This window comes from Schistocerca serialis, chromosome 1 (genome assembly GCF_023864345.2).
Source record: "Schistocerca serialis cubense isolate TAMUIC-IGC-003099 chromosome 1, iqSchSeri2.2, whole genome shotgun sequence".
In the NCBI taxonomy this organism is placed as follows: Eukaryota; Metazoa; Arthropoda; class Insecta; order Orthoptera; family Acrididae; genus Schistocerca; species Schistocerca serialis.
In genome coordinates this window covers 68,018,290-68,029,947 of record NC_064638.1, presented here as the reverse complement: position 1 = coordinate 68,029,947, position 11,658 = coordinate 68,018,290, and the positions used below count along the sequence as shown (strand labels likewise).

At 43.3% G+C, this 11,658-nt stretch overlaps 1 protein-coding gene across 1 annotated transcript in view; it reads left to right on the top strand.

Moving 5' to 3' along the window:
- The first annotated feature begins 271 nt into the window (after positions 1 to 271).
- LOC126469052 (G protein-coupled receptor kinase 1) overlaps positions 272 to 11,658 on the top strand; it is a 388,775-nt gene continuing 377,388 nt past the window's right edge. The window contains exons 1-2 of the mRNA XM_050096672.1: positions 272 to 295; positions 472 to 505. Coding sequence (XP_049952629.1) covers positions 272 to 295; positions 472 to 505 — 58 coding nt within the window. The remainder of the gene's footprint in view (positions 296 to 471; positions 506 to 11,658) is intronic.

The following is an 11,658-nucleotide window of genomic DNA, read 5'->3' as shown; positions in this document are numbered from 1 at the left end:
TTACGAGCTCACTGGGCGTATACAGTGTGTGTAGCGTATGTCGTGCTCGTCAAACAGAACGGCTTTTGTAGGTAACTTCACAGGAAACTTCGGTCTTAGTGCGAGAATTGAATACAGGCATCAGTTTTGTTTTTCTGGTGAACGTGGAAATGCGCCGTTTCTGATCATAGTTGCTATGTAAAACTGTATCTACTCAGATCTCTCTACAACATCTAGAAATGTATAATGACAACAGAGGGGGAACAGCATGTAGACTGCGCATCTGACTTCCATGGATGTCACTGCACTTTCTGAGGCGAGGCTCACCGCATAAAAAAATTGTCAGCACTGAGTCTCATTCATCGATAATTGAGGCTTTAGGAAGGTATTCCTTTGTATTGTCAATAATATCGTTTGAGGGGTACCTCAGACATTGTTGCACATGAATAAAACAAACATTTGTATGCTAATACGTAATTTCTTCTGTTCCAGGTATGTCTCTCGGTCGGAGGATTAGTTCGTCACTGTAAGTAGATACCGTGGTAATGCCTTCTGTCGGTGGATACGCTGCCAGTTTATTTTAAATACATATGGCTGACTAACGTTCTGAAAAGTGAGGCTATCTTTAACAATACAATGGACGTGTTAGGGTTTCTGGCTTTCCTCCTCTGTTGAAAACTGTGGTCATGCGCCATTTTTTTCCTAATAAAATCCTTCACATTTTCACCTGCCCAGTACTGTTAGTAAAATAATTATTGTATCGAATTGTTTTTGCGTATAATACATGCTAGCTATGAATGTGCTCTTGTTTTTCCGGATTGCTTATACCATAACAATCTGTGCTATGAATTAGTTCTCCGTCAAAATCCGTGCATTGAGTGTGCGTAGGTAACGACAAAAGTAAAAAAAAAGATACTTATTTCAACTTCACAACCTGCAGCACAGGCTCTCGTTCCTTGAAGTAAAATAAAAGGATATTTTAATCCAAGTAACTTCATGCGGTGCCGCAGATTACTGTTATTTAGAAAATTTATTTTGGCTGTGGGCCCCGTTTGCAACGTAAATGTTAAAATAAGTTATTCTCGCAAAAAATTTGTAGAGGCACCCTCCAAAACCAGCTATAAAAATACTAACCGACATGCTTCGATTGGTTACTTGATCCAGTGTGGCCAATACCAAGTCTTCCGTCGTCTCGGTTGTGGCACCTCTGACTGGTCATACTCACAAGTGCTCTTGTGATGAAGCTCTCCTGCCGCTCATTTCTTTCCCGAAATACCTTTTCCACAGTTGTTGACTAACCCGGGAACTCTATTTTCGGGTTTACTACCTACCTAACTTCTTGAGAACTGTATAATGTAGGTATGAACTCAGATATTTGTGTCTTCAACAGAGTTGTAACTTAGTGGTAACCCCATAGCACTAAATTGCTTTAATGATTCACCTGTCGTGGCTTTCCTCGCGGGACGTCCTAACACGATGTGGTTGATATCTTCTAAGTCTCTAGATGTACAAGGAAAGGCATCCATCCATCCCAGTCGGTTTAAATGTTTCTTAAACCGAAATATACGCCTACCGCTCAAAATATTCCGAGAGTTCTTTTATTCTTGGCGTATAAGCGACTTCAGCGCCATAACTACCGTGGCAGCTTGAACCAACAGCTGCAAACAGCAGTCAGCTGTGAGCAGGCAGTGTTAAGTAGAGAACGTGCAGGCGTAATACTCGTAGGTCAACGTTGGCAGTGGAGCAACAGCTCTAAATCGAGTGTTCAAGACATTATCCAGGATGCTTTGAAGAAGAGAAAAGTGTGTGCAAGTTTTGTCACGTGGACTTTGCTGCAACTTGACTAAAATGCGAAACGCGGGCAATTATTTTCTGGACAAAATCATCACGGGTGATGAACCTTCCGCAAAATGACAGAGTGCAGAAAATTGCATGAAGGGTCAACGCTTTGATGACATAATCGGCATTCAAGCCGATGTGACGAACGAGTTGAACAACATCCCGAAGAAAGACTTTTCTGACAATTTCACGTGAGTGAATGAATGAATGAATGTTCTGTGCGTTGTACTCAAGTGTCGTGAAGATTCTGGCAACATCTGAAGCGTTTAAAAGCATCATCTTAACTTTTCTCTGTTTTTTATTAATGCAGTCTCCAAACTTTTTGGATTGGCGGGGTACAAATGTTAGAATATTACTAGCTCCAAATTATTTTACATCTGGAAACAGAGAAATTAAAAATAAATAAAAGTTTTGAATAAAAAAAACTCTCGGTGTACATGCCGCGTCAATTCAGGATAAAACTCAAACAAGCTTTGGATCACTACCTCCATGGTAGTCGTCAGGGCTAAAACTGACTGTCGTAAACTAGCGAGGCTCCCACTTTTATACCCAACGGACGGCTTCTGATTGGCTGGAATACGTCATAGCAACAGCGATACGGCACGTAGTGAAGTGGTTCCCTGTACTTCTATAGATGTAGTTTCTATCCCGTGTTGCTTGCAGCGCCATCTCTTGAATCAGGAGGTAAAGTGCGGGAAGTTTTCCTCTGCGATTTTTCTTTATCGAGTGCATTTTTCCAGGAGGTAGTGGTCGAAAGCTTGGGGTTTTATCCTGAATTGACGCGGCATGTAGATCGAGAGTTTTTTTATTCAAGAAATACGTCGCGAAAGACTTCGCAGCCAAATAAAAGTTTTGTTACGATAATTGGAAGGCAATATGGTTACGAGGAGCACGGCGGATGGGAGACGTGACTCTGCAATGGCCAGCCGCCGTGTCGAATCGCCCGCGTCGCTTAAGCCGCACCGTAATGAGAGAGACCGATGCAGGCGTTGCGCAACGCGCCTGCGGGGACCGCTACCCGCTGCGCGCCTCTCTGGTGCATCGCGTGCGCCGCGCAGCCTCTCCGCTTCCGTCACTCTGGCGGTCGCTATTTTTGACGACATTGCGGAACAGCTTGTGAAAAGACTGGAGTGACGAAGCGAGAACCATCTGCTTACCGTGGTTGTCACAGAACTCTTGGAAAATAAAGGATATTGCTGTCGTACCGAACGTTGTTATATCAACTTTCTTGCTTAGGCAAATACGATAGCTGTATTCAAACGAAGTGCAAGATTTTAGTTAATCTAAAATCTGAACTGTTGAGTTCAGACGCCCACGCACCGCTCGTAGTGCTCTGTTGCTTTGCGTCGGACCGGATGCTAAACTCTGGCAGACCTTTCTTACATACTGCGGTGTTACGCCTCTGATCTGAAGAAGTTGACTTGTAATTAGGCACTTTGACAGTACTCCGATTTCATGTAGCTAGAGTGTACCACATGAGATTACTGAAGAATGATAGTGAATAATTTATTTGATAAACTGCAGATCCCTGCATCAGAAAAAGACTTTATCGGAGAAAAATGCATTCAGTTGTTCTTTCCAAAATTACAAACGGTAACCAGTAAAGATGCCACATATTGATGATATTTGTACCCACATTCATATCTCAAACTGGATCAGCGATCTCAAATTATATGAAAAGCTGCAAAATTCTACTGCTACTTAAATAAAAATACGTATACGTGCAGCACGTGAACTGTAAATGACTTATTCACTTCAGAAGTAAATACAAAATGAAATTAATTTTCAATTTAGAACACTTATGTTACATAATCCAATAAGTATGAATTTACTAGCAGACAATAAAAGGCTGACTCGTACCTCATTAGATTTTACTTACAGATACATTTTGATTTTCTTTTTTTAGTTACAACAGCATCGATTAAAGTAAATTGAAAGCAAGTGTTTCGCAACAGTCGCCGGCCGTCACTTCAGTTGTAGCGCTGGACAGTACAGCAACTCTCGCCGTAGCGGCCTAAGACTCTGCGGTCGACGTATTTCGTCGCCCATTGTCTCGACATAAATCAAAAGAAAAGAAACATTCATGCATTAAAAGTTGTAATAGGACATAAATAAATTATACAAATTTAATTCAGTTGACTTGATATGTGGAATGTGTGTTCTTATAGGACAACTATCCACGGCCGGCCGCTGGTGGCCGAGCGGTTCTGGCGCTACAGTCTGGAACCGCGCGACCGCTACGATCGCAGGTTCGAATCCTGCCTCGGGCATGGATGTGTGTGTTGTCCTTAGGTTAGTTAGGTTTAAGTAGTTCTAAGTTCTACGGGACTTATGACCTCAGCAGTTGAGTCCCATAGTGCTCAGAGCCATTTGAACAATTTGAACTATCCACGGATTTCCACCTAATAATATCCAAACAGCAGACTCTGTACACAATTTATTAAATTGCCAATACTAAACTCTTTAAATAACAACAAATTCATATAACATACAGAACTTAACAAATGGTTAAAAGAATGAGCTTTAAAAACAATAACGGCGGCTTGCCACTATAAAATCAAAGAACCTTTTACAATAGTACTTTAGAAGATTTTACTCCACAGACAAGATCCAATAATAAGTTAACTTGGCATTACAATTTAAAATCATTTATATAAAAAAAACTTTGAGGGAGATAATGACACTTGGCACCATAAAATCAAAGAAGCACAACACACAACCAGTAAATATAATAACAAAATAATAATTTGATAGAACCAAAGGGCAAGGGCAACTCCCAACGCAATCACAGACGAACGAGCTCTCAACACTAGATACGGTCCCCGAAATAAACCGCTGAGAGCTCCCCGACATGCCTCCCACAACTGCCCATCACTTACGCTCCTTGGTTATGTTCTGTAACACATGACAGATAATATCAACACAACATAAAAATCAAATAACAACATAACATCCCGACAGCATATGATAACCACGGCGCCGTTAACTCGGGCGTTCTTAACAAGTGCCGGAAGCCAACACACACACACAAACCTTAATAAACAATTCTCCCTTCTTAAAACAAAACAATAAAAGCCAAGCGCACATGAATAGACAAACCACAGTCTTAGAAGTGCCTTAACGACACCAAACGCGACTATTCCACCAAGTTAATAATAACACAGTGAGGTAAAAATACAGAACATACCACTAAATGCTGTTACACAAACCAAATTGACGAGATCGTGTTGTTCAGGTCCCAGAAGACCACGTATACCAAGCAACAGTAATTCACTATGCATATACTGTCCAAAAACCCCTTTCTTAGGCATACTTTACCTAACACATCAAATGCCAAATATACCGTACATGAACGCAACTCCGAGCAGATAACAGGAACCACCTACGTGAATTCCTTCAAAAAGGAACAAACAGGCACCACCAAAGGTAACGCTGAGCATACCGGGTGGGCAGCGACCCACTCAGTGGGATAACCAAAAGATATTCCAGTTGAGCAAATAAATTAGTACCAACAAATATCGTAACGTGCCACACACACTCAGCAAAAACTTCCAACAACACCGTCCCACATCAGAATGAAGTTCAGAAACCGCTGCTGGAGCTTCCAGCGGAACATCAGACGAGCCAACCGAGCCCACACCCTAACCTGGCAGACGACTCCAAAATTCAGCAACTAGTTGTCTCCGGGCCAGAGTATCACAGGACGCCACCGGACCTCTACATCAGACAGGCAGGCAGAACAAGTACGCCGACTCCAATTAATCACCACCGCATGGCCAGCACAGCGGAGTCGCCTCCGCCGCAGACCACTCTGCTCATATTGCGAGGCACAACAACCTTAGCGCTAGTCACCAGCAGGTCAGGCAGAGCGAACTTCACGTTCCGTGCAATACCCGGAAAACCGAGGACCCTCTCGCTTTCCGCCGGCCATCGCAAACACACGCCACCGACGTAATACCAAATCACCACCGGGGCGCCACCCGCACCAGAACAGCGAACTATAATTGATTATAGCGCGCGCTCTAAACAAGATCACAGGATAGCGGCGCGCGCCATATCAACATGTATTAATTTTAATTGCGTCGCCTTCTCACATGTTCTCGCAGAGGCGACGAGAAAGCTGTATGACTGCTTCCGATAGTTTGTTACACCACAATACTTATAATAGACGACGGGTAGATGAACTTCGGTTATTATAGAATATTGTGATTTCTCATCTGTCGAGTGGTGCTTCCAGGGCACACGCATCAACTACTTCAAAATGTTCCCTGATGCTCTGTAAGGAGTACACTTCATCTCCATACATTGTGTGAGTTACGGCACGCTTTCGTAGATTTACAGAAAGTGTAGTAATTATTGAAATGTACACCAACGATTGAAACTACGTAATTTATTAAGTAAAATAGTAGTAGACTATTTCGAATTGCTGCCCGCATCTCGTGGTCGTGCGGTAGCGTTCTCGCTTCCCGCGCCCGGGTCCCGGGTTCGATTCCCGGCGGGGTCAGGGATTTTCTCTGCCTCGTGTGGCTGGGTGTTGTGCGTTGTCCTTAGATTAGTTAGGTTTAAGTAGTTCTAAGTTCTAGGGGACTGATGACCATAGATGTTAAGTCCCATAGTGCTCAGAGCCATTTGAACCTTTTTTTTTTCGAATTGCTCGATTTTTTCCCTGTAGCTACAGATGGCCCTGTTGTTACTTTGAGAAATCAAAGATGGCGTGTTGGGCAGTATGGAACACTTAGTATTGTTTGTAATATGTGGGCCTACTTTGACGGTACAGGTGCTAAGAATGTAGACTGCAAAAGAGGTCACTTCTACTATATACAGAAATACTTGTTTCAGAACTTTAAGTTTCAGAACTTTTTTAAGTTAATAAACTTAGCAGTTTCGCTATCGAACCAAATTACTTATCTGTTACTTATAAGTAATTGTTCTAAGAGTTTAAAATATGAGCGATCTCAGAACTATACTTCGTGTGGTTATCTGCTTTTTTAACCCTACTCCGTATTTCCCAGTTATTCAATATTGACCTCAGAGTACAACTTTTTAAAATCTTTTTTTCGAAGGCAATTTTTTAAAATTTCGTTAGGAGAAGTGCAAATATTTATTGCCAGATTGTTGACGTTAAAATTTGCTGGACAGCTAAGAATGACTTCAGTTTAGAGATGAAACTACAAAAGTAATTTTTATTCCATAATACTCGGGCTTACTCAGATGATAAAGTTGCGTACTGACGGTTTTGTTTTGTATGCGTGCGCGTGCCTACAGTTGTGGTACACGCTGAATCGCAGCGCCTCAGTACCACAGCACGGCGCTAGAGGAGCCATTTTCATTTTACCGTACCAGGATTGTAGGCACGTTCCTGCAAACAAACAAACAAACAAAGCCGTCAGTACGCAACTTTGTTTCTGTGAGGTGATAATTTAAACTTTATAACGGCAACCTCGTATGTGAAAATATCCATTAATCGTTCAACATCTACAGCCTAAGCGATACAATCACAAGAAGTGTACGATTCGTGGAGAATAAGACCAGTGATGCACCGTTACCGAGGTAGTGCACTAGTATTGGCCCAGGAATTTCTACAGAGAGCGTAGACGAGAAACATCAACAATAAATGAAACCTGAGTTTGCAGCGCAGTGAAGGCCGTTGCCTAGTGTACGTGATGCTGCTCGGCCATATCCTTTGTGAGGATGGAGCCCGATTTTGTGATTTATTTCATTAGAGGTGACATGATGTGGTTGTCGCATGTAGAAGAGGGTGTATCTTTGACACCACTGAACCAAAGTTGTTGCCTGAGTGGCACAATCGATTGTAAGTAGGGAGGCGCAGAGTTTTAAATATGTGGATTCTGCTAATTCTAACAGTATCGTCACTTGAATGTAGGAATCAAGTATGTTGCATCAGATGTAATGTATGGGTTGATTAGGTATATCCGGATTGTAGTATTTTGTAAACCTGATACAAGGAAGTTAAATTTTGGAATCTATTTTGTTAAACGATGTCAGACCTTTTGTCATGTAACAGTCCAAGTATTGTTAACTACGTCTGTAAGTGAGAATTGTGGCCCGCCCGGTTGGCCGTGCGGTCCAACGCACGGCTTTCCGGCGGGAAGGGGCGCCTGGTCCCCGGCACGAATCCGCCCGGCGGATTTGTGTCGAGGTCCGGTGAACCGGCCAGTCTGTGGATGGTTTTTAGGCGGTTTTCCATCTGCCTCTTCCCCTTATTTCGCCTTAGTTACACTATGTCGGCGATTGCTGCGCAAACAGGTTCTCCACGTACGCGTACACCACCATTACTCTACCACGCAAACGTAGGGGTTACACACGTCTGGTGTGAGACATTCCCTGGGGGGTCCACCGGGGGCCGAACCGGACAATAACCCTGGGTTTGGTGTGAGGCGGCAGAGGGGTGAAGTGGACTGCGGTAGTCGTCGTGGGGTTGTGGACCACTGCGGCTGCGGCGGGGACGGAGCCTCCCCGTCGTTTCTAGGTCCCCGGTTAACATACAATACAACACATACAAGTGAGAATTGTAGAACAGTTGAGAAGTTCACTGATTTGAAGTTTATGTAAAATATTTCATATTAGATTTTGTGAAGGACAAACTTTATTTTGAATAAAATTTTCGAGATGAAGAATTCGGTCTTAGCATACCCTGTTATCAGTATCTCGTCCTCTACCATATCGTGTGACATTCTTTGTATGAAGCTATTTTACGGGAGGCATTGCATTTCGCTGAGTCAAGACTGAATATTTTGTAAGCCTACTGTGGAGAGAACAGAATACCAAGATTACATCCGTTGAGACTCAGGAGCTAAGGAAAATGTATTTCATTGTTTATTTCTTAGGGAATTTTATCAGTTTATTGCACAGGGCCATAGAACTTGGTGCTCACGAGACTGAGTAAATTTCAGAGGGATTACATACTGGTTTTCCAGATTAAGTTCTTTAATTTTTCTTTGGATTACAGTAAAAGTGATTAAGCACACCATTTGCTCAACAACACATTACAAAGTAACTTTCCGTAAGACAAACATTAGACATTGAATATCCATTAACGAACATAATATTTTTAAAGATTGTTACACCTTTCTTCAGTGATTTGCGAAGTACGATGACGAATATCTTGGCTCCCGTAATCGGTGAATTTGAGGCACACAGAACAGGTGTCGAATATCAGTCAGTACAACTGAAACGTCAGTGCGGACTGCGTGACCTATGGCTACGAAGTCTTACGCGTCAATTCAGGATAAAACTCCAAGCCTTCGACCACGACCTCCATGGTCGTCGTCAGGGCTAAAACTAGCGAGGCTCCCACTTTTATATGCAAAGGACGGCTTCTGATTGGCTGGAATACGTCATAGCAACAGCGATTTGGCGCGTAGTGGAGTGGTGCCCTCTACTTCCATAGCTGTAGTTTCTATTCCGCGTTGCTTGCAGCGCCATCCCTTGAATCAGGAGGTAAAGTGCGGGAACTATTCCTCTGAGATTTTTCTCTATCCAGTGCACTCTTCCAGGTGTTGCTAAGTGCACAGCCGTTGTCTCTGTTAATATTATTAATAATAATAAGTCTAATTTCGACTGCTTCCCGGATAACAGAGTCCCAGTAATTCGATGCGTGGGCTATTATTCTCGTTTCTTCAAATAAAATCTCATGCTTGTTGAGCAGGCTGTGCTCAGCCAACACTGATTTTTCCAAATACCTGTATTTCAGGTGGCGTTGGTCGGCTACTGTTCTTACAGACTGGCCCACGTAATTCTTGCCGGATTCGCAAGGAATACTATAAATTCCCGGCACCCTTTAAGTCGAGACTATCTTTGACTGGTCTCAACATTTTCTGACCTATGTTTGGTCAGACTGGTCAGCTGTCTCCTGCCACTTACAGAGGTTTTTGGGTTAATATACAGGGTGATTCAAAAAGAATACCACAACTTTAAAAATGTGTATTTAATGAAAGAAACATAATATAACCTTCTGTTATACATCATTACAAAGAGTATTTAAAAAGGTTTTTTTCACTAAAAAACAAGTTCAGAGATGTTCAGTATGGCCCCCTCCAGACACTCGAGCAATGTCAACCCGATACTCCAACTCGTTCCACACTCTCTGTAGCATATCAGGCGTAACAGTTTGGATAGTTGCTGTTATTTCTCGTTTCAAATCATCAATGGTGGCTGGGAGAGGTGGCCGAAACACCATATCCTTAACATACCCCCATAAGAAAAAATCGCAGGGGGTAAGATCAGGGCTTCTTGGAGGCCAGTGATGAAGTGCTCTGTCGCGGGCTGCCTGGCGGCCGATCCATCGCCTCGGGTAGTTGACGTTCAGGTTTCATAACTGACCATTTTCGTAGGACTCTCCATACAGTTGATTGTGGAATTTGCAGCTCTCTGCTAGCTCTGCGAGTCGATTTTCCTGGGCTGCGAACAAACGCTTGCTGGATGCGTGCTACATTTTCATCACTCGTTCTCGGCCGTCCAGAACTTTTCCCTTTGCACAAACACCCATTCTCTGTAAACTGTTTATACCAACGTTTAATACACCACCTATCAGGAGGTTTAACACCATACTTCGTTCGAAATGCACGCTGAACAACTGTCGTCGATTCACTTCTGCCGTACTCAATAACACAAAAAGCTTTCTGTTGAGCTGTCGCCATCTTAGCATCAACTGACGCTGACGCCTAGTCAACAGCGCCTCAAGCGAACAAATGTACAACTAAATGAAACTTTATAGCTCCCTTAATTCGCCGACAGATAGTGCTTAGCTCTGCCTTTTGTCGTTGCAGAGTTTGAAATTCCTAAAGTTGTGGTATTCTTTTTGAATCACCCTGTATAAGTGATCTCGGTCAGTTAGATTCACTTGAGAAGGCTATACAGGAAAGGAACGTTGTGGTGGTGCCAGCAACGATCAGAAACGTGTGGGCGTGTGCTGTAGCGGTGGCAGGAAGTGGCTGTGGTCGGTCAACTTCCGGCAGATGCACTTTCCCGGTAGGGCGGTCGCGATACTAGAAGCCGGGCCAGGACCGCACACACATTGGTCACTGGCGGGCAAACATCTGCGTAGTCCGCATGGCGCTATCTTCGAGGACGACAAAAGGTGCGGCCGGCGCTGGTGATCAGCGCAGCAACGACCCAGACCGCACGTGCTTTCGCCTGCTGCATGCGTCAGCGTCGGGTAGCTGCTTAACATACTCCGAGGCTGCAGCTATAAGCATAGCGTAGGCAAGTCGAGCGTGTGTGTGTGTGTGTGTGTGTGTGTGTGTGTGTGTGTGTGTGTGTGAGAGAGAGAGAGAGAGAGAGAGAGAGAGAGAGAGAGAGAGAGAGAGAGAGAGAGAGCAGAACTTCGCAACTTAGCTTTTACTGTTTATCCATCATCTTGAAGAAAGAATATTAATATATAAAGGACAATGACATTTTCGAAGTATTGAAAAAGTTGAGTTCTCTTACGGATTTCGACGACAGGAAGAACCGTTTCCGAAGAAAGGGACTCTAATCTTTCATTCACGACTGAAGAAGGTAAGTACAGAAAATCAACATAGTGTCTGTTACAAGGGCGAATCAATAAGCAATGGAAATTTTTTGTGCTTCGTATGATGAAGTCGCCGAGTCAGCAATTACATCCCTCAACCTCACTGATTTTCTTGTGCGCTAGTTCAGTGCATAGCTCTACTCGTAGTGATTTGAGAGTATTTTATTATTAGTGGCTCATTGTCTGTAGGCACCAAGGAATAAATTACGGGACTGGTTCGTTTTCTGTAGTTTGAAGGAACTAAAGCTTCATAGAGAATTTGCAGAATACAGCTGTAGCACGGTGATAGGTGTCTTAGTGAATGAAAA